This window comes from Colobus angolensis, unplaced genomic scaffold (genome assembly GCF_000951035.1).
Source record: "Colobus angolensis palliatus isolate OR3802 unplaced genomic scaffold, Cang.pa_1.0 Scaffold424, whole genome shotgun sequence".
Taxonomy (NCBI): domain Eukaryota; kingdom Metazoa; phylum Chordata; class Mammalia; order Primates; family Cercopithecidae; genus Colobus; species Colobus angolensis.
Genome location: NW_012117644.1, coordinates 1,278,764 through 1,301,953, shown reverse-complemented (window position 1 = coordinate 1,301,953; position 23,190 = coordinate 1,278,764). Strand labels below are relative to the sequence as shown.

The 23,190-nt window shown below is 50.0% G+C and overlaps 1 protein-coding gene across 1 annotated transcript in view; it reads left to right on the top strand.

Annotated features, from left to right (window-relative positions):
* The window catches only part of LOC105522316 (caseinolytic peptidase B protein homolog), an 80,525-nt gene extending 57,335 nt beyond the window's left edge, over window positions 1-23,190 (top strand). Inside the window, exons 5-13 of the mRNA XM_011956815.1 lie at window positions 7,122-7,199; window positions 8,450-8,505; window positions 13,370-13,414; window positions 13,762-13,923; window positions 19,986-20,142; window positions 20,953-21,026; window positions 21,202-21,321; window positions 21,520-21,624; window positions 22,022-23,190. Coding sequence (XP_011812205.1) covers window positions 7,122-7,199; window positions 8,450-8,505; window positions 13,370-13,414; window positions 13,762-13,923; window positions 19,986-20,142; window positions 20,953-21,026; window positions 21,202-21,321; window positions 21,520-21,624; window positions 22,022-22,270 — 1,046 coding nt within the window. The 3' untranslated portion in view covers window positions 22,271-23,190. The remainder of the gene's footprint in view (window positions 1-7,121; window positions 7,200-8,449; window positions 8,506-13,369; window positions 13,415-13,761; window positions 13,924-19,985; window positions 20,143-20,952; window positions 21,027-21,201; window positions 21,322-21,519; window positions 21,625-22,021) is intronic.

Genomic DNA, 23,190 nt, shown 5'->3' with positions numbered 1-23,190 from the left:
TCTGGGATCTATATGTTAACAGGCTCTTCAGGTGATTCTGACACTCAGCTGAAGTTTAAAATACCACTGCCCCAGGAAGGCCCTACCTGGTCGTGTGGTATGCCTGGATTGTGGGGTTGGTGCTTTTTAACCTCCATTTGTAAGGAAGTTACTGCATCCACCTTGCTGAGAAGCCCTGCAGCTGGGGATCACGATGATAATGTTCAGAGCCATGTTCAGTCCTTGTGACCAGCTCCCAGAGGCTTCTAAACCCAAGCATGAGGGAATAAGGCAGCCTGGTGGTTGCAGCTGCTAGTCCAGCTGAAGCATGAAGCACTCTCTGGGTCAGAATTTATGGTAGGCAGGCAGCACCCAACACCTCGAGACCTCAAACTGAAGCAGGTCCAGGAGAGGGAGACAGATCTAGAGGCTAGGCCAGGCCTCCCTGAGTTCTCCAAGCTAGTGTCACGTGTGTGGTAGGGACTGGCTGGATGGAGCCTGGCACCCCATGGGTACCATGAGGATGGGCAGCCAGAGAAGTGCCACAGAATGAATTGATTTGATAAATGGCCATTTATTACCCTCACGAATTGGCTGAAACCAATTTCGGTCACATCAACCCCTGGTAAGTGCTGGGATATTGATTTGTGCAAAGTAATACAGTGAATTTATCAGTGTGATCCCCAGCTGCAGGGCGTCTAGCAAGGCTGGTGCACAGTTACCACCTTACAAATGGAGGAGATAAAGCGTCAGCCCCACAGCTCAGGACCCCATGGCCTCTCTGGTCTAGGGCCACTGGAACCATACCAGGACAACCTGCAAGCCAGAGCCTTGGCATTGATAGGCTCTCCTTCCAGAATCCAGAGCTGCTCTCGATCCTGAGGAAGGGAGGCTGCCTGCCTTGTTGGGCAGACATCCTGGGAGCTCAGCACCTCTACGCTCCACCATGCTGCTCAGAAAAGCAACCAGCTCTCTATTCAGCACATTCAGAACCAGACTCCCTCCCCTGCCCAGCCTGCCCATCTCCCGTGTTCTGATCTGTGTAGAGACCACCATTCACTGATCTCTTAAATAGAAACTCAGATGCTTCCTTGGCCCCTCCCTTCCCCTCACCCCTTACAGCCCATGAAGGATCAAACACCTGGCCTTGCCACTCTCTTCCTAATATCACTGCCCTGACTCAGGGTGTCCAAGTCTCCCATCTGAACCAGGCAGCTCCTTCACTGGTGTCCCTGCCTCCCTTCCTTCCCCTAGAATCAGTTCTCCTCACCAGCTGGAGTAATCTTTGCAAAACACATATCTAACAGTGCCACTCCCGTTTAAAACCTTTGCATGTTCCTTGCTGCCCTAACCTGGCATGCAGGCCTGCTCCTGCTGCTCCCTGCTTTGTGCTGCATGCACCAGCCACAACAGCCTGCCTCTGCCTGCCTGCACATACTCTTGATTTCCTGCCTGCATTTGTCTGCCACCCTGTCTGCCTGCAATCCTTCCCTTCTGGCCCTCCCCCCACCCCACCCCAGCCTATTGCTCACGCACTGGCTGGTTTTTACTTAGCCTAACTCAGTTCAGGAGCAATTGACTGCAGGCTCCTTGAGGGGAGATAACATGACTTAATCATTTTTGTGCTCCCGATTCCTGACACAGCACCCTGCTCAAAGTAGATGCTTAGCACAGCTTGTCAAATTAAAGAATTTGGTCTGGCCCCTTGTCCATCTCTAGGGAATAGCCCCATAGCCCAGGCCCTCATGGGCTCTAGGATGTGCCCTGAAGTAAAACAGAGAAGCTGCAGCACCTGCTCTCTGGTAGCCCACAGCATACTAGGAATACAACTATAGAATAGCTCATTACAGCCATACTCTTTGACCTTTGACCCCTGGAGTGGGCAGGCCATTCCCCAGACCTGCTCTAAGAAGCCTCTCCTGGGCACAGGTCAGCCTGCACATAACCGGCAGCTTTCTCAGAGCTCCTTCTGACCAGGAACCTGTCCCCAGCTTCTGTCCACCTGGTCCCAGTTGACCCTCTGAAGCCATATACTCCGCTGGGGAAGCTCTGCCACCTCACGTGTTTGGCTCTGCCAGAGTATGGCACATATTTCTTGTTACAGAAGGATTGCGTATGGCCACCAGGGCACACCGCCAGATCTCATGCTTCACTTCCCTCTTTGACCAGCCCAAAAAACGTAATCTTCCCAAGCTTTGTACCTTTCTGGACCCTCCCTTTGAATCCTCATCTGAGAAGTACATCCATGTCATCCCTGGGTTGTGGAGTTGTAGTGATTAACTTACAAAACTGCTTGTAGTTCCACCCCACATCATGTTACTTCTGAAGTCACTTGCTGTGCTTTCTCGTTGCCTGGACTGCCCTGCCCTTCCACGTTGCCTGCTGAGACATTCAAGACCTAGGCCCTTTATTGTATATTTAAAACAACTGAAAGAGTGTAATTGGAATGTTTGTAACACAAAGAAATAATAGGCACCTGTCCAGTACTTACCATGTTCCTCGAACCTACAAGCAGTCGTCAGGAAATTGCTGACAAACATTTTTATGACTCTCAACCATGAGAGTCCCTCTGAAGGACTGGTTCCCCTAGAAGATGCCACAGATGTGACAAACTTGTTCCAGATTAGGTTATAAAAAACCTCCCACACTATATCCCTGGCACCTATCAAGAAAGGTGAGTCAGCCCACCCAGACTGCCCTAGAACCCTAAGCTGGACAGAAACAAAGGCCTGGGGTGGAAGGAGGAGGCCGCTCTTGCCTTTTTGGTTTTGCACACACTGGGGTCTTCTTCCTGGAATGTCCCATCATACCTGCAACTGGCTGGCAATCTCCCTCTCACCCTTCAAGCATAAATGTCAGGCTGACACAAATGGCTCTTCCCATACTTGCCTCTGTGCACCCATCCCATTTGGAGCCCACAGTTTTCATAGTACCTTTACCTCTATGGCACACACCTTGTTTGAGGCCCCTTTATGGGTGCCCCTGCACCTAGTACAGAACTTTTTTGCTAAACAAATGCATAAGGCTTCCTGGAGAGGGATTTAGAAGAAAGTGGAAGCCTTCTTCACCCAAGAATGGTAGTAGCCACCTGGGGCACTAAGAGACTCAAGTCTAGGCCTTACTCTTCTCCTTTTCTCTGTAAAATGAGAGTTGAAGTTCCTGTTCTTTCCCGCTTGCGATTCGAGAAACACCAATAATTCATTTAGTTAGCGAGTATTAAACCAGTGTTGGGCTAGTCTCAAGAGTCCTCAGAAAATAGGACACCCAGCACCTGCTCCCATGGAATACAGTCAGATTGGGGGCACACCCTCTCCCCCAGATACAAGGGCACAGGTAGATGAAACACCTTACACTGCCTGTCTCTGAGCTTCCGTGTCCTCTGTAAAATGGAGATAACACCTACTTATCAGATTATTAGGAGGATGGAAGAGTTACTGTAAAATACAAAAGCTAATGGTAACTGCCATTGCTGCTGCTATGACTACCATTATTTTTACTCTTACTGGTATCCCACTCCTTGCCACTTACAAATTGCTTTCATCACCATTAACTTGTTTGATCTGCATGTGGGGCTGACACAGCGTATGTGACTGTTCCCATTTTATAGAGGAAGAAACTGAGGCTCGAAAGTAATAAGTGTTTTATTCAAAGTCAGTCAGCTGGTAAGTGACAGAGGCGGGACTCCATGCTGGATCCTGTAACTCCTGCCCTCTCCACTATACCACCCTGTAGATGAATGCATGCCAGAGAATACAGGCCTGCAAGTTAATGGCTAGATGTGGTGTGGTGGAGTGAATCAAAAAGGGCTGTTTCAGGTGAGTTTTCAGATGGTCCAGTAGTGACAAGCATGGCCAGGAGAAAGCAGAACACAAGCCAGGTGGGCACTGGTACTATGTGCTGGGAGGCAGAGCAGCCTAGCTGGAGCTCGTGGCGATGGGACTGGGCAGGCAAGGGAATCAGGCTGCCTGTGTAGAGGGCCCTGACACCATCTCTAGCCCAAGAGCAGTGACCAGGAGAGGGTCAGGGGACAGGGGCTCCTGAGGCCATGTGCTGAATGGCTGAGCAGGCCAGATTAGAATATTACAGAGAACGTTTTCCAGGGAGTCAGGGTATGAGAAGGTACCGTGGCAGCAGAGAGCCAGAGGAGGAGAGCTGACCTTTCTCCAAGCTCCCGTAGTAAAACGCAGGCTCAGGCTCAGCCAGAGCTGAGGGTAAAGCCCAGGGTCTTTGTTTCTTCCCCCTGTAAACTTAAGCAGGTTACCTAATTTCTGTGTGCGTGTTTCGTCACCTATAAAATGGAAATCAAGTCCCCTGCTCTGCTTACCTCACAAGGCTGAAATGAAATTATGTCTACAGAAGTTCTTTATAGACAATGAAGTGTTACAGAGTCGGTTGTAAACACGTTTGCTGGCCACAATTTGAGCAACAACACCTATGGCCACATCCCACATGGGCCCATCCAGGTCTCTGTCCCAGCCTTTATTCTGGCCTGAAGGGATCCTCAAGGCCCATAGCCTTGGTTCTCAGCCACTCTGCCAACCACACACACTGGGGCCCGCCTTCTCCAGTCCTTCCTAGCCACCACCATTTTTCATTCTGTCGGACTGCATCTGCTTGGCTGTTTTTCTCTTCAGATATTATTAGAAATATCCAGAGTTGTAATTGTTTAATAGTTGGCATTTCGCCTGCTTCACAGGGGACGCACATGAAGCCCACCCCAGACTCATGCCCTAGGTCGGGCAGAATTGACCAGGGACAGCTGTGCAGTGAAGTCTGCGTGGCATTATAAAGAGCTCTCTCCCAGGTGCATTCTTAGAAAAGAAGGGGGGAATGGTGGTCCCAGGCATAATTCAATTCCTCATTCTCCATGGTGTTTTTGTACTGCACAGCCCAGCAGTGTGCAGCTCTCTGCGGGCTGGGATGCTACCTTAAAAGACAAGGCAGGATCAGAACCCCAGGTACATGATACCCTGGGGAACCCACGTAGGGGGATGCCTGGGTATATCTGCTTCCCCAAATACCCCATGAAGCTTGAACTCAGTTCATACTCAACTTGTTTCCAACCTAGACTCTTAATTTAGTCAACTTTTAGAAGAATGTGGCTCCTTTCAGGTCACCGCTCTCATCCCTGCCCCAACACACATACACACATGTCCATACATAGTATTCACAAGTCTACCCTTTGCCATTTTAATATCTACACTTCCTCAGATACCCACACTCTCAACTCCCTGTTTCTGTAGGATACCAGGGACTCCCCGCTTAGCCAAGCTTGCACTTTTCTCTCTTCATCCCCAGCATTCAGGTACCTATGAGGTCTGTGGGTTCCCTTTATAGCCAACCTTTCCAGAGATCCGGGCCAGTTAGTTAGATTCTTACCCAGGAGAGAGATTGTACTGAGCTTTTTCTCAGGCCTCTTTCAAGATTCTCAGGGGGCATTTTCTGGGCAAGCAGAAGTGGCTAGTCTGATGTCCGTGAATTTGCACAGCTTCCATCTGTTTCTGCTGAGGCCTGAAGTAGAGAGAAAGTCATATTTTAGGTAGGAACATTAGAGATCGAGATGAGAAAGACCACTGGCCTGAGGTGGAACTCCTAAAATAGTATTCCAGATCTTCACAGTCTGATCCCACCCCAACACGCCTCATGATCATTCCTGTCTCTCCACCTCTGACATACTGGCCACCTCTTCAAATCCTGCCCATCCTCCATGATCCGTCACCAGTCCTGCCTCTTCCAGAGAACCTTCCCAGACCTCTGCAGTCACTTCTTTGAAACCCAGCCACACAGTATAGTAGTTAGGATCTTGGCAACTCAAGACTGGCAGACACATCCCAAACACTGTCAAATCTTTCTCGATTGACTAGTGTTCCAGGCCTTGTTCTCTGACATCTATTCCTTGGCTAATTTTCCCTTGACACCCTGGGAACCAGATCAGACATGCTGTTCCATTTGCAGACTGACCTTGACATTACACAGTGCTCTGTCTCTTTCCTGCTCCTGACTGCCATGTTTCCATTAATGCAACCAAAATTCATACTTTTTTGAGCAGCCATATGTTACTTTAAAAAAAAAAAAAAAAAAGGAAGACAGGTTTAGAGAGAGAAGCAACTCTGCCATCTACTAGTTGTGTGACTTGGGCAAGTCTCTATCTGTTGCCTCAGTTTCGTGTTCAGTATAATGGAGTTGAGAATACTACTTTCCTCTCCGGGTATTTGTGTGGGTCTTGAATAGATACATTATTGGTGAATTTTCACATTGTGCTTAGCATACAGCATGTTCAGTGCATGATTCTTCTTGCAGTTCTGCCTCACTCCACCTCCACTTGTATACTTGAGCAATGTTTCTGAGCCTGATTCTCCTACTCCACAATTAAGTGCTTAGTTTTCTCAGATTGAATGCATAGCCCTTGATTACATACTCCCTCTTGAAGAGGAGGTCAGGTCTTACTCCAGCAGAGTTGAGCCTCCAAGGAACCTGGTATCTATCTGTCCCACTCCCCATGCTCCCCACTCCCTCCGCCACTGGAGGCTATGGTTAGCATCTCTGGTAACTAGGTGGCTTATTCCCTTCCATGCCCCGAGCTCCTCATTGCCTTTGATTGGCTTCCAGAAAATGCATTTGGCTGTGTTTCCACTTTCTGACCCAGACACTGGACCAGACCTTAGTTTCCCCAGATAGGAAAGGGTCCAGGGCTCACATCGCAAATCCCCAAGGGCCTGTCATGGGCTTCTGCCTCTTGCATTTGCATAGGAGGCGGCCCATAGTCCCACTAGCCATGAGTAGATGAGTAACCAGTGAGAGCTGAAGTTCCTCTCAAATTCTCCTTCACCAGTCCCCCACCCCCTTCACCTCCATTCACCATCCACCCGCCTTTCAGTTTCCCTAGCAACACTGAGTGCTCATCCTGGAAAACTTTATCCGAAATCTGCTCTGGGCAGGTTTCCAAATCCATGCTAACCTGATTAGGTGTCTCTAGGGGCCTCGCCAGCTAATCAGATTAGGCAGCACTAATGGTAGTGAGGACTTTGAGTGGGCGCAGAGCAGTAAAACATATTGTATACTTAGTGATAATTATCCTGCCTTTTGTGTCATTGATTTATCTGCTTCCCTCCCCGTCCCCCGTCTTGTGTGTTTGACCATAGCGATCCGGAGGAAGGAGAATGGCTGGTACGATGAAGAACACCCTCTGGTCTTCCTCTTTTTGGGATCATCTGGAATAGGTAATTGGGAGCAGATCATCTAGTGGGGACGGAGAGCTAGGGTAGTGCCTGGCCCAAGCCTGACAGCCCCAGCTGCTGCGGGCCAGGGTCAGCAGGTCCACCTCTAGATCAATTTCCATCTCTGAAAACAACAGCCTCCAGATTACAGAGCCACCAAGAAAGAGGACTCTGTTACCATCTGTCATGTTATGAAGAGTTGGAAGTATGCCCCTCCCTCTGGAAGTTGTGGTGCTAAGACTGATTCATCTGGAGGACCAGGCCCTTCAGGGCCCATTAACCCTGGTCCAGCCACTCTGCATCCGCAGAGCCTCCCCTTCGGGAATAGTTGAACCACCTCCTCTGCCCAGCACACCAACCATGTTCAGTGCAGCCTAGCTGTAAATGCTAAAGAAGGCCCCTAATGACCACCGCGGTGCCAGATGCATAGCAAAATTAGTTGCAGTAAGATGGGTTGAGTATTTTTCTAGCCAGTTGGGCTGGATTATCTGAGGCATTCTTACCCCCTCATTTTCTGCCCTGACAGAACCCCACCATTCCTTCACTACCACCTCCCACAATGGTCCTGATGGGAAATTTCATGGTTTAGTTTCCTTCTCTTCCCCTCCCAACATCTTCATGGGCCTCTCCCTCATATGTAGGCCCCCAAAAGGATACCACCACCTGACCATGATGCTCCAGAACTTGACTTTTATACTAGTCAGGGATATCCAAAGGTTACCATCCACCAAGTGGCCCTTCAGAGCCCCCACTTCAGTACTATCATTCCTTCTCTGTGTTACAAAGAAGGACCGTGAAGCCACAATGAGAGGTACTCTTCAGCCCCTCCCACCCTCTATCTGGCATGTGGTTCCAGGACCTGGCTAAATGGCAGGACTGTGGGTATTGAGAGGGATGCAGGGCAGTGAGCCAGGAGGCCCGGGTACTCCTAGGAGAGGTGAGGTTTGTACTAGGCTTTAAAAAGCAAGTGGGTTCTGGATTATAAAGTCAGCCTGTCACTCTTAGGATGGTGCTACAGAGAAAAGGCCTCAGTCCCCGTCCCAGGAAAATTAAGATGCAGTACAGACTTTGATTTTGGTCCCAGCTTCACCATTAACTCCCCAGGTGACTGTGGGAGAGTCACTGATCCTTTGTGTGCCTCAACATTCTCATCCATAGAATATATTCTTTCTAGTATCCATGCATTTCTAGTATTCTTTCATTCCAGCAGTTAGTCACCTGGTTGTAACCCAACACCTCTCCTTTCTTACTAGGAAAAACAGAGCTGGCCAAGCAGACAGCCAAATATATGCACAAAGATGCTAAAAAGGTAAGGACTGGGACCTAGGTCTGATCTACAGATCGTGGAGACCTCACCACCCTCTGAATTCAACAATAGGCAATCAAAAAGATAGGCCCTGACCCAGGAAGCAGACCTCAGCTCTGGCCCCAACTTGGCCACCAGTTGCTCCAGAGATTTGGGCAAGTCATCCCACCTCTTTATGTCTCAGTTTCTTCATCTGTAAAATAGGAATAATAATCCTTGCCCTGCCTGACTCTTGAGGAAACAAAGTGAGATCCGCCATACAACATTTTCAGGCATCTATGCCATGCCAGGTGTTGAACTAGATGCTGCTAATACAGCATTTATTAAGATACTCCCCCTGCTCCAAGGAGCTCAGGTTGGAGAGGCAAACAGCTTTAGAAAGACACCATTACCGTTCAGTGCAGTCATGGCTGTGCTAATGGGAGTCTTGGGGGCTGTAGTAGAAAACAAATAGGAATAAGAGGATGCCTTGTTGCCTCTCACTATCCTGCATGAGCTTTTAAACATGGTTTCTTATGTCTTGAGCCTGGGGTGCTTATAGTCCCCCTTCCTCTGTGGCTCAGAGCCCTGGATTCTCCACAGGAGAGGGCCATCCCCATCCCCTGTTTGTTCACACTCAGGCTTTCCAAGGCCTGCTCAGTTTAACTTTTTAGGGAGGCAGGAAATGCTTTTGTGCAGAGACAGCAATGCTCAGAGAGAGTGCAAAAACATTTCACTGAAAGCCAAACATTCTTCTACCAGCCTTCCCAGCATCCAGGGCAGGAGGTCGCCCGAGACCCCAGATGCTCTTGCTCTTGCCTTTCTAAGGAAAGCCTCCCTGGCCAAGGCAATGAGGAGTTGCTTAGGCCTCTGCCAGCCAAGTGGCCCCAGCAGCAGAGTCTTGGACTCCTGTTCTCTTTCTGGCCTGCCTGCCCCACTGGTAGCCACAGAGACAAGGTAGTTCAGATTATGTCCTCCTGAGCCCCCTTCTGCTTCATAAATGGCTGAAGGCTCTTAAACCCCCAGCTCTGCCAGTAGCTGTGCTCTGCCTCCACCAAACCTGGAGCAGACCCACTTGACAAGCAGGCAAGCAAGAAGCAGCACGTAGCATGCTAATGCGCTCCAACTGAAATAGCATTTTTAAGTCAATTCATCAGGTTGGCAGCGATTGAAACAATTAGCACTCTGGAAAGGGCCATAAACTAGCAGGACTATTAGGGAAGATGCAGTTACGGGCAGGAACCACCTGATTAGGGATGAAGAATTCTGAGTGGTTTAATTTTAATACTGTCAGAAAGGTTAATATTTAATTACAAATATAATCTCCTTATCCAAGCTGTCTTCATATGTCTTCATACATAGTGGAAGTAGAAGGAGAGTATGTACTGACTTGCTGGTGTAGAAAGGAGAAGGGGCTTGTTAAAAGACTAATAATGCAAGTAATTTTTTAGTTGGCACATCTGAATGGGAGACAGATTTACCCCGGTGCAGGATGACATTGGCATGCTTCAGTGCATGCCTCACTCAGAAGGAAGTAACACCATCACCCTCGGAGGCAGCGCACTGTGGTGGACAGAGCTCTGGAGCAACCATTCTTTACTTCAGGTTCCAGTGCTTCTACTTTCTACTGGCCCTAGGCCAGTTTCAGCTCTCTTGCCTCAAGGTGAAAGCCCTCCAATCCGTATCTTAGGTTATAGGGAGCATCAAGTGACGATGCTGTGTGCTTATCACTTATGTCATCACATCATGGCGAGCACACAGCAAGTGCCTATTCCTTGACTTGCATGTATTCATCACTTCCTGCTTACCACAGCAGCACCCCATCTACTCTCCCATTTGATTATATGGGGAAGTTGGCATGGATGCTAAATTAGACCCACTTTTCAGATGAGAAAAACTGAGGCCCTACACCATTCTTAGGCTTCCCCTGTTAGGGGAAGAAATAAAACCAGAATCAATCCAGTCTCTCAGCTCCTCACTGTGATACCGTTGTTCTCAGCTGCTCTAGGAAGCTAGATTGGAAACTTGCCAGTGTGTCCCCACTTCACATTGGGAGATGAGAGGCATGAGAAGCTCCATAAAAACAATCATGTATTTTATTTTTAAATCATAGGTGGTGCTTCTGTGAAACTCCTACCTGTACTAGCCCTGTGGGTCAACTCATTACAGAATCTATGTTTAGCATAGATACTTTATAGCCACATGACAGGCATGTTTGAGACCTGCCTTCGAAATCCAAGAGAGCCCTGGACTTTAAGCTGTGTAACCAGTGTGCCTGGGGCCCAAAGAGCGATGTATGGAAAGCGCCATTCACAGAGCCCAGTGTGAAAGAGACTTTTACCAAACAGAAGCTTCCTTTAATTTGTCTCCCAAGACGGCTGATGAAATGAAATGAGCACTGGCCCAGAGTTTGGTGACGTGAATTCTAGTTCTGGCTCTCTGATCCCTAGTTTCTTCATTTGTAAAGAGACACTGACACCTCCAGATCTTGCTGCTTCAGAAGGCATTCTTTGTACATTTATATGATTTCTTTATCAGATCTGTGAACTTATTTTTTTTCTCTCATTAGCCTGTGTACTATTTCTTCCAAACTGAGTGGCTCTGTTAACTTTCATTACTAGAGCTAATAAGCCTTGAGAAGGAACCTTAATGGTGTTCTGTGATATCATTATAAGGTAGGGTGGTGGAGCCCAAAAGACTTAGTTCTAGTAGCAATATGATGAGGGATAAAGAGCAAGTATCTGAGTCCAGCTGCCTGGGTTCAAATCCCAACTGTACCCTGCTATGTGGAGTTGGCCAGGACCTCTGTTTACATCATCTTTCTCATCTGAAAAGTGGGCTCCATAATGGTGCCGGTCTCCCTGGATTGTTCAGAAGGTTAAATGAGATAGTGATGTAAAATGTTAAAACGCCATTCTTGGCATGTGGTAAGCAATCAGTACATGTTGAATGTTACTTTTATTGTTCTTGCCTCACTTTGTTGACAACCCCAAGCTAAGATCATGTGAAATCAAAATGATGATTCTGGCCAAGAAAATCAAGCCCAAAAATGTGTTCAAAATTACCCAGCAAATCATTAGAAGAACTAGGGTGAGAACCCGGGTCACTTGACATAAGTAAGCATGAAAGTCTATAGTCCATGTGTCGTCAGACATTCATTGGCATCTGGACACAAAGCTCAGAACTCTTCAGGTGAAGACTGTCAAGAGCCCAGCTGATTGGCAGAGGGGAAGCTATGAGGCAGTGTAGCATGATGGCTAAGAGCACAGATGTGGAGCCGGATTGCCAAGCGCGGGTGACCTTGAGCAAGTTACTTTAATCTATGACTTAGTTTTCTCATCTGTAAAGTGGAGGTGATAGTAGTGCTTGCCTCAGAGACTTGTACATGTTCTAAGCGCTTTATAGCTTGCTTAAAACAATGCCAGGCACATAGTAAATACCCAGTAAATGTCAGCCGTTATTAATCAGAGACCCATCTTGTGGCTTCCAGCCCATTGCTTCTCCCAGCTTCCCCATGACCATCCTCCCACCCTTCCTGAAACCTGCAGATCTGTTGACTGAGCGGCCTAGGGCCCCTCTGGAAATCCTTTCTGGCTCATGCCCCATGTGGCCTTAATAACTTCTCTAAGTCCTGTCCCACCTCTTGGGTTAGATCCTCAGACCCCTGGTGAGGCAGGGAGAGGAGCCAAGAGCCTTGTGTAACACAGGACAAAACTGCAGCTCAGAAAGGGGAGGCAGCATGTCCAGGGCTTCACAGGCAGGCAGAACTAGGACTGGAACCTGAGCCCCCTGGCTCCCAGCCTAGAATTCTTGCACCCTGTGTCTCAGCTGTAGAATGACAGGACAGAGAAAGAACTAAAAGTACATCACGGCGTGAATTTCTGACCAGTGGCCAAGCTAGAATATGGCCCTGGATTTCAGACATAGCTACCTCCCCGTGAGGGTCTTGGCACCCCCATCATCGCCGGCTCTCCGGTGAAGCAGGATTCAGTGAATGCCATCTCTTAGACGCGGGCATGTGCCAGTAGGAGAGGAGCCCAGGGGACTGTGGAGAACTCTGGCCTGGTTGTAGCTAGACAGGGCACCTGTGGATGCCTTTACAGGTCCCTAATCAGGTCATGGTTCTTGAAAACCAGCAGGTACTCTGCCTGTGTTAACTCTTCAGATCACACACTGCAAGCTGTTCTCTTCCCCAGGGGCTAACCGTGGCCCTCACCCATGGGGCTATTTCTTCGGAAATCACCCCTACACCCTGTGGTGGAGAGAAAAGGGTGGTACTGCTATATTATTGATTTTTTTTTTAATGAAATGAAGAAATGTAAATACATTTTAAAATATATTCATTTTGAAGAAAAGTAAATCAAAGGGACATGGGCATCACACAGACTTTCAGAGTTGAGAGGCATTCTGGAGCCATCTGAGTGTTTCTCTCCTCCTCACATCACAATCCATACTGATCGTGACTAACTTTGTCCATGTCTGCACCATCCGATGGGGTGCTCCTTAAGGACGGAGACCAAGACCTGTTCCCTGTTGTAACTCCGGTGTCCAGCACACACAGGATGCCCTCAGGAAACGTGGACGAGTGGGTGGATGATGCGGTAATCAGAACAGGAGAGGCCTCCCTGAAAGAAGACACCCCAAGTCAGATTAGAAGGTCAGGTATATGATTTGGGTCTTTTAAGGAAGAGAATGAGGGACTCGTAGGAAATGAGTACACAGAAAAGGAGAGAGGAAGCCAGAAAAAACATCCCTTGAGCGTGAGATAGAAGATCTTGTGTTGGTGTGGTGTGAAAGCCTTGGGGATAGTTGAGGTGCTTTCCTCCCTAACCCTTCTCTTCACTTTCCGGCCTCCAGACGGACTTAGTGCTTGCTTGTTTCCACACAGGGCTTCATCAGGCTGGACATGTCCGAGTTCCAGGAGCGACACGAGGTGAGTGATGACAGTCTTTGAATGAAGCATGGTTTGGAGGGCTTGTCAGCATGACTGCCTGGGTCTTAACATTTGGGCCTTTGGGCCTCAGATAATTCCAGCAGCCTTGGGATTTGTCATTGGGAGCACAGGTGTGCAGCAGGGTCACTGATTTGTTTCACATAGGATTTGCTCTGAAGAATAAACAGAGAGAAGATCTATCTGCCACACCAGGAGACGGACAGCCAATCGTCTCTGTTGAGACAGGCAACCTTAATAGTATATAAAGTCATCTTCCCATGCATGCCCCATGTTGGAAACTAAAAGCACAGAAAGGCCTTCCTAGCATGTTTCCTTCCTTCTACCAGGTGGCCAAGTTTATCGGGTCCCCACCAGGCTACGTTGGCCATGAGGAGGGTGGTCAGCTGACCAAGAAGTTGAAGCAGTGCCCCAATGCCGTGGTGCTCTTTGATGAAGTAGACAAAGCCCATCCAGATGTGCTCACCATCATGCTGCAGCTGTTTGATGAGGTGAGAGTCACCTTGGGCCAGGATGGAGCGGGAGGACACTGGAGATAAGGGGGACTGTGAACAGCAGAAAGCGAGGGCCCAGAGGCTAGCTGGTCATTCCTCGGCTTCCTGCTCCCGCATGTGTACGTTCATTCATCCAGCAGGTGCAGCTTAGCCCCTCTGCACTAGGGCCCAGGTGGGGCACTCAAGGGAAGACCAGCTCTGCCTAAGAGTTGAAATTGCGTGGCTGCTCAGGCCACCTTCTAGAGAGACATGGTGTGGCAGAGGTGCCATGAGAGAGAGACGTGAATTTTTAGTTCCAGCTCTGCTCCTGACTGGCTTTGTGACCTTGGCAAGTCACTGCCCATCTCTAGGCATCAGAGACCTCATGTGACAAACGAGGAGGCTGAATCAGAGAAGCCCCAAAAATCCTTCTGCCTCAGACAGCTCTTGTTCCTCCCTGTGTGCCAAACATTGTCTCCTGCAGTTCTTTAAAATGCTAATATTGTTGCTGCTAATGGTGAGATGCTGATACCCTGGTTCATGGAGTCTTTCTCTTCTGAGAATCTGAGGGTTCTTACAGATGGTCCAGTTCCCCTGCTGGTAGGGGTAAGTTCTAAATGGAGAGAAGAACTTAATTCTATCCAGTACTTTCTGTGTACTAGACCTGTACTAAAGACGTTACAGCCATTATCATAATCCTCATAAGGCAGGTAGAAAAATTCCTACCAGGCAAAGGAGAAATTGCTCATTTTTTACAGATGAAGAAACTGAGGTTCAGAGAGGTTATAAAAGACATGCCTAAGGCCAGAGCTGCTGTGTAAAGAGCCAAGATTGGGCTACAGATATGTCTGATCCCAGAGCCCCAGTTCTCCCCCTATACCACTGTTTACCTTGAGCCAGGCGAGGGATTGCTTACAATCATGGAAGAAGATGAATTCCACCTTTTCAGAGGCCCTGCTCCATCAAAAGAGCATGAGGAGCCAAGGACTGAACCAGGGATGAGGCCCCTCTTCTCCCGTGCAGGAACTGTATTAGCCAGCACCTGGCCATGAGTCCAGCTCACCTGTCTACCTAGCCTCCTGCAGCCCTGGGAAAATAGGAAGGTGGTTTGCTTCCCATGTCACAGGAGGCCACAGGGAGGGGACTCCTCCAGACCGAACAGCACATCAGGTACCAAGCCAGGAAGACCTAGATCCAGATCTCCTACCAGCTGCTCACTGCCTTCCCCACCTGGCCCAGCCTCCTTGCCCCTGCCTGTTTTGTTGTGTCTTCCTAGCCCTTCAGCTGCTCCCTGCCCTGAACCTCCTGCTGAGGAGAGACCAGTCCTTCAGAGATCACACACTCCGTTACTCACACGTGTACGCTGAGGCCTCCACTCCATTCCAGCCTCTTGATGGGATTCAAGTGCACAGCTATGGCCAGACCCGAACCTGCCCTCTGGGAGCTCTCTGCCTGGTAGACAGGTAGAAAGGAGACATGGTAGTAGCTGGCATTTTGTGTGCCATTCACTGTCTTCAGAGGCTTATGTGTATCAATTTAACCTTTTCAACAACCCTCCAAAGCTAGCTATTATTATGGCCTCTGTTGAACAGATGTGGAAACTAAAGCAAGGTAACATTAATTCATTCACTTATGGTCATGCAGCTGGGGGGAGAGAATCAAGGATTCAAACCCAGGCAGCCCAGTTCTAGATCCTGCAGCTTGAATGACCACCATGTAGCTAGGGCCAAAAGAGCGAGGTCCATCTCAGTGAAGCACTGAAGGGACGGGACCATGCCACTCAGGGAGGGTGAGCATCACGGCCTGTTTGATCTCTGGCCTCCCTAAGAGAGGCACCTCTGATGGCATTCTTGGCCCGAAAAGACAGAAGGCAACTGCTGACTGAAGTACAACTAGCCCTACATGAAAGCCCTGTCTCCCCCTCCTCCGTCACTTCACTCCACTGACTGCCTTTTAGGGATTGATAGGAATTCCTTCCTGCAGCTGTTGTCGCCCCTTCCCCCAGGCCCAGCCTACAATGCTCTTGGTTCCATTGACCAAAGCTGCCATCCAGGTTTACTCGATTTAGGCTCTTAGAGGACGGGCCATTGTCATGTTCACTTGAACCATTCCCAGAGCCCACAAAGTCAGGGGAAATGTTGTATTGACTAATTTAATTCAACAGTAGTTTAGCAAACCTTCAAAGAGTTAGTAAGTGCTAAGTGAACAGAGTGGAGGGGCTGGCAGTAGAAACCTAATGTGCAAAAGTACAGGGCATGAAACAGCCTGGCATGCTCAGGGAACTGCAGCTCGTCAGTACTGCTCAACTGCAGAGGGAAAACAAGAACGGAGTGGTAGAGAGAAGGTAGGTAAGGTAAACAGGGCCCAGTTAAAATGCCAGGCACAGAAGTTTGCATTTCTCTCGTAGAGAGTAAGGAGCCTTTGAAAGACTTTAAGCAAGAAAGAAACAGTCACATTTTCACTTTACAAAGATGCCATGGGCAGCTGTGTAAAGAATGGATGAGAAGGGAGAGAGTCATTAACAAGGAGACTGCTGGGGAGCCCAAGCTAGGGCTGGGGAGGCCATGGGCTGGAGAAACTACTAGAAGGTTGACTGAGGAGAGAGGGAGGAGCCAAGGGTGGGCAGTTGGCTACTTCCAGTTGGCCATCAGCTGAGGCGGCGAACACTGTGGAAAGCAGCAGATTGGAGAGGAAGGTGAGGCACTGAGGTGTGGAAATGTTGAAGGTGAGATGCCTGAGGGACATCCAGGTGGAGATGGCCAAGAGGTGGTTCATCAGTTTCATGGGTCAGGAGTATAGGAAAGGTCTGACTGAAAATAGCAGTTCAAGAATCCTTCAGCCCAGAGAGGTTAATGGAAGCCACAGGAATAGATGAGGTCTCTAACCCAGGGAGTGTATAGTGTGCAGAGAAAACACAGAGCTTTGGGACTTATCAGGGAAGAGTCAAGACAGACTCGCCAGAGAGGTAGGAAGTAAACCAAGCCAGACACGGTGGGTCACACCTGTAATCCCAGCACTTTGGAAGGCCGAGGCAGGCAGATTACTTGAGCTCAGGGGTTCGAGACCAGCTTGGGCAACATGGCGAAACCTTGTCTCTACAAAAAATACAAAAATCAGCTGGACATAGTGGCGTGTGCCTGTAGTCCTCACTACTCAGGAGGCTGAGGTGGGAGGATGGCTTGAGCCTCAGAGGCGGAGGTTGCAGTGAGCAGAGATTGCACCGCTGTGCTCCAACCTGGGCAACAGAGCCAGACCCTGTCTCAAAAACGAAAAAGAGCAAACCAAAAGAATGTAGCTCATTCATTTATTCATGAGGCACTGTGTGGGGCAGGGACGCAGCCCTGTCCTCGGCATGACCAATGAGTGCGGAGACAGGCAGCTAAAAATAGTTCAGTTCACTGTGGCCAGTGCTGCACTAGTGACAAATAGCAAGTGCTCACGGGAGTTGTAGGGGCACCTAATCCAGGCTGGAGGTGTGAGGGAAGCACCCTCATGCCTACCCAGTCCAGTTCTCCCAAGCCTGGACCCAGAAAAGTAACCCTATTGCTCTCATCAAAGCACCAAGCAGGACTAATGCTGGCCATTTACAGGTGACCCCAGGGCAGAAGTCCCAGAAAGAGACTAGTCCCCAGAGAGCCCAGCCCCCCCACTCCTCCCACCAAGGATCATATGTGAGACAGTGGGAAAGCAGCCCCATAACCCTGGGGTGAACATTCAAGCCCCACCCAGGATGTGCACGCTCTGGTGGTTAGAGGGAGGTGAGGCACAGACAGCTTCCTGCTTGAGACACATCTTTATTGCCAAGGAAACTGAGGAGAAGTAGACATGAGCACTGAAAGTCACCCTTTGGGTCAGTTGTGCACTGCACGTGCTCCCCTCACCCATCTGGGACCCATCCTCAGGCCCAGTTATGAGCAGAGCTTTGATCTCTTAGAATGAAATTGCTGCTGGGTTATTGCTCTGGCCAGTATAGCAGTGTGTGAAGCCAGTCCTTGGGGATGAGCTCTGCAAAGTGAGTGTGGAACACACACACTGTCATATGCACATGCTTGGACATGTCACACACACACACACACACACACACACACACACACACCTGGTCCCCAAAACTAGACCTACCCTCAGTGGATTCTGTTAGGTTAGAACCCATAAGCAGGGAGGTAAGAGTGAAAAGCTGCTGGTAAAAGCTCAAGGATATCCGCTTGCACTCTTGCTTCCCTTTTCCTGCCCCAAGGCAGGGACAACAGAGTGACCAGCTCCAGGACATGGATTACTAGGCCCCTTGTGAATAGACCCTTTGGGAATTAACAGTTTCTCAGAGGCCTGTGCCAAGGTCCAGTGGAAAGCAAGGCTGGAAAGTACACCCAGCATGCAGTAAGCTAGCTCGGTTGATGCACAGTCCTTTCTCCTTTGCTCCTAAGGGGCAACACTGGGTTTACCATTATACTGGCTTTAGAAGCAAGGGCTGACCCTGAAGCTCGGGCAGGGCCCAGCATCCCTGGCTCAGGCAGGAGCCAACAGGCTGAGATCAGTGGTGTATATCCCCCGAGCCACGGTTTCTGGCTTGGAGGGAGCTATGCTTTCTCTGCTTCCCGGAAGAAATCTCAGGCAGATCTCCTCCCTAGCACCTGTCCCAGTTGCATCTCTCCAGTGAGGGGCAAAGGATACAAACTGAATTTAGCAGAATTCTGAGAAAATTCTGTCAAAGGAAAGAAAATAGCATGAGGCCTCATTCATCCAGCAGCATTGGTATGACCTCTGTAGCCTGGTACAGAGGAAGGGCATGGGCTCTGAAGTCAGACAATTCAAGTCTTGCCTCTACTGTATCCTAGCTGTGAAACCTCGAACAAGTTACTGATCCTCTCTGAGCCTCAGTTTCTTTGTAAGGTTCCTAACCACCTATCTCCAAGGGTGGACTTGAAGATTCCAGCCTCCAGCAAGCAGGTATCGAACACCTACTCTGTACTGGATGCTGTTCTGGGACACAGTGATGAACAAGACCCAGCCTCTGCCATCAAAGAGCCACTTTCCTACTAGAAGGAGTACGACTGTACACAAAAAGCACTAAGCAGAGCATCTGTGATGAAACTAGAAGTCCCTGTCCGTGTTCAGTGTTGTCACTCTATTGCTTGCTGTCAAGGAGTCCCTGATCATTGCTTTTGTTATGATATAAAGTGCTGTTGTACCGTCATGCCCTTGAGGTTCGCTGAGTGAGCGGGGCTCTGTACCCTTGAACTGATTGGTCCCAGAACGCTGTACTTTTATCGTTCTTCTGTCTCTGCCCTTTACTGTTTGCTCCTTTTCTCCTCCTTTGGTGCATCTTTCTCCAGTATAGATGCCTCCTGTGTCCCTTCTAGAAAGAGTTGAACATTCCAAGGAAACTTCCCAATGGTTAAAGAAGCAATCTCATTTTTTATCCCTGTTAGGCCAGATGGCAGCTCCAAAGATAAGAGATTGTCCTGTTTCAATTCATTGTATATCACCTACTATAGTAATTTTAGCTCTGAACATTCGTACAGCTTGGTTTGCTAAGAATTTTTCACCAGATAACCACATCTGGTCCTCACGGTAGCCGTGTAAAGTACCCTCCTCTGAATTCCTGCAGCATGCTGGGCTTCCCTTTATCGTCATACTTAACATATTGTGCTTGTTTCCTGAATCTCACTGCTTCTCTATACTGGGAGCATGTTGAAGGCTCAGTGGGACCCCAGTACCCCACCACAGAGCCTGGCCCAGAGCGGGCCTCCAAAAAATGTGTTGGTTGCACAAATGGATGGCTGTGACTGACTTCTGGATGCAGGGATAGTCGGGTGCCCTGAGAGATGCCAGAGAGCAAGTGCAGCCTCACCTGAAGGCACTCAGTAGGGAGGGCAGTTGCAGTGCAGGGTAGCGAGCACAGCAGCCAAGGTGCGAGTCCAGTGCTTGGAGAACCCAGAAGAGGAAGCAGCTGGCCACTAGGGCTGGAGGGAGACACAGGGCTCTCGGGAGGCCTCCTGAACTCTCGGGTGAGAACTGAGAGTGCTAAGGCCTGCCCAGGCACATAGCTCCCTGACTGTACATTCCCTTCCTTCCCTTCCCAGGGCCGGCTGACAGATGGAAAAGGGAAGACCATTGATTGCAAGGACGCCATCTTCATCATGACCTCCAATGTGGCCAGTGATGAGATCGCACAGCACGCACTGCAGCTGAGGCAGGAAGCTTTGGAGATGAGTCGTAACCGTATTGCCGAAAACCTGGGTATGGCGGCTGACCTGAGCAGTCTGGGCCAGTGACCAGGCCACCAGCCTATCTCCTGGGGAAGAATGGGATTGGGGCCCTGGGCCCAGGTGAAGGTTCTAGTGGGCAGCTCTGTCCCTAGCTGACACTGAGCAGACAGCAGGCACCATATCAAGTAGTGGGGGTTGAGACGAAAGAGACAGAGACCCCACTTCTTCAAGAAAGCCCCAAGTCTGTTGGGTGATAAGAGGGCTCCAGGCAGGAATGGACAGAGCTACACCAGGGTGAGGGGCCAGAAGCTGCCCAGGGTCTTAGGGGACTGAGGAGATGCGCATACAACAGATAGAGATGCTTTGGTGCAAGAAGGGGACAGCAGATCGAAAACTCTATGGCAGTGGACACAGCCTTGTTCACCCAGGGCAGCTTCCTACGTAGGTGGGCCTTGGAGAGTGCTGAAAAAAGGAGCACATCCGGCAGGAAGCTGTGTCTGTCATCTTTTCCATTCAAGATCGAGCCCTGCAGCCCCCTTCTCCAAGTCAGGACTCAAGTCTTAATCCTGACGTTTCCTCTCCTCTCTCCTCTCCCTCCCTCCCTCACACAACTCCAACCCTGAGGAACCACAGGCTTCGTACACATGAGAGCTGGAAAGGCCTCAGAAAGTGCCTGGTCAGAGGAAGAGACCAGGCTGAAGCCCAGAGAGCCTTAGACCTTGACCAGGACCACACAGACGGGCGGGATCAGGGCTCTTTGCATGAGCAGGCCAAGGGGCAGGCACAGCCCCAAAGTTCCCTGAGTGTGGGGAGTAAGCAGTTTATGATTCTGCCTCCACAGGGGATGTCCAGATAAGTGACAAGATCACCATCTCAAAGAACTTCAAGGAGAATGTGATTCGCCCTATCCTGAAAGTAAGAGGCCTTTCTTGGCACTTCCTGCTGGAGCCTAAAGTTTGGGGAGGGTGATCTTAGCCATCCTAAAGATCTGGAAGCCCCGTAATTTCCCCAGTCTTCCCCTGGTGTCTGGTAATTTCCCTAACCCCCTGTGGGTCACTGAGCTCATCCCACCCCTAACCTGGCCCTGCAGGCTCACTTCCGGAGGGATGAGTTTCTGGGACGGATCAATGAGATCGTCTACTTCCTCCCCTTCTGCCACTCGGAGCTCATCCAACTCGTCAACAAGGAACTAAACTTCTGGGCCAAGAGAGTAAGAGGGGACTGCCCATGGGTGGGGGCGGGATAGCCAGCCACTGGAAATCTGGAATGCTGGACTGGGGGCACCGCCACACACACAAAAGGTGGAGCACAGTGGTGTGGGGCCAGTGGCCCTGGCCTCAGGCCAGAGTGGCCAGAGATGGAAAGCAGTGGGCCACATGCAGGCACGCTTCCATCTGACCCATCTCAGGCCAAGCAAAGGCACAACATCACGCTGCTCTGGGACCGCGAGGTGGCAGACGTGCTGGTCGACGGCTACAATGTGCACTATGGTGCCCGCTCCATCAAACATGAGGTGAGCACAGGAGCCTGAGAAATGTAGGCGACTCCATACCTGTCTCCCCAGAGCCCCCCAGACCCAGTTCCTGAGCTCTCAGCCTGCCTCCCTATAGCTTGGTTGCTGGAATTATTCACACCCAGAGCGGATGCCCATTCAGGACCATAAACACATGATCACCAAGTAAAACCCCTGCTGGAGGGTAGGCAAGTATGAACCCCACTAGGACTGGGGAACTGGGCTGGGAGCCTCAGAAACTGAGCGCAGTCCTGTGAGCTAGCTGTTATGAGCCCCAGCTGGCAAATGAGAAAACTGAGGCTCAGGCTCAAAGGAGGTCTCTGAGTTGCCCTAGCAGTAAGTGATGGAGGCCAGCCTCCAGGCCGAGGGAGTGACCACTTCACCTCCCCGCCCACAGGTAGAGCGCCGTGTGGTGAACCAGCTGGCAGCAGCCTATGAGCAGGATCTGCTGCCAGGGGGCTGTACTCTGCGCATCACAGTGGAAGACTCAGACAAGCAGCTACTCAAGAGCCCAGAACTGCCCTCGCCCCAGACTGAGAAGCGCCTCCCCAAGCTGCGTCTGGAGATCATCGACAAGGACAGCAAGACTCGCAAACTGGACATCCGGGCACCACTGCACCCTGAGAAGGTGTGCAACACCATCTAGCAGCCACCTGCCTGCTCCTATGTGCCCTCACCATCCAATAAAGGCCCCTTGGCTGTGGCATGGCAACTGACTTATCTTCCCCTCATACCTCTCCCGTCTCTACCCAGTCTCACACCTGCTTACCTCCTCATAGCCTGTGAAGACCCCTTCTCAGCTCCAAAACCTGAAGGAGGAATTTCGCCCAACTCTGGCCCCTTTGTTATGGACCCATAACCTGCTGACAAGCCTTCAGGAGAGGAGCTGCCTTTCCACCCCCTTCAAGGCAAGGAGGGATGGAGTTCCCTTATTTCCTTCAGAATGATCCCCATCCCTCATAGTCGCCGGACTTTCTCATGTTCCCAGGAAGCTCAGAAGTATGGCAGCTAAGAAAACAGCTGGCTGGAAGAAGACAGGGACCAGACTGAACTGCCACCCTCTGCCAGTCCTCATGCAACTCAGTCCCCAGAACTTCTCCACTGGGAGTGGAGGAAGAGCTCAGAGGCCCAAGCAGAGATGGTTCTGCAGTTTAGTGTGTAGCCTCCTTGTTCCATACCCTAAAATTCTAAGGGGAAGGGACCCGTAGAAGCTTGCCTGTTTCTGCTACTATATTATACTCCCTATTCCTCCCCACCCCATGTCTTGGGGTCAAGCCAGACCCATGTTTCTTCAGCCTTGGGGACTAGGCCAGTGTTGGGCACCTCCAGCGTGACTGGTTCCTTACCCTCCTCTACTTGGACTGAGCAGTAGTCCTCCAGGTAACCAAGCAAGCTCAGCTCTGTGGGGGCTTCCTTCGAAAGACTAACATGGCAGACATTAGGAAGCATAGGGAGAGAAATTATGGGTTTGGCCTCTGCACATGTGGCCATGGAGTCGGCCTCAGCCCTGTCTGTACTGCTCTTCTAGCTAAACGAGCCTGGAATAAACATGCAGTTTATTCAGTC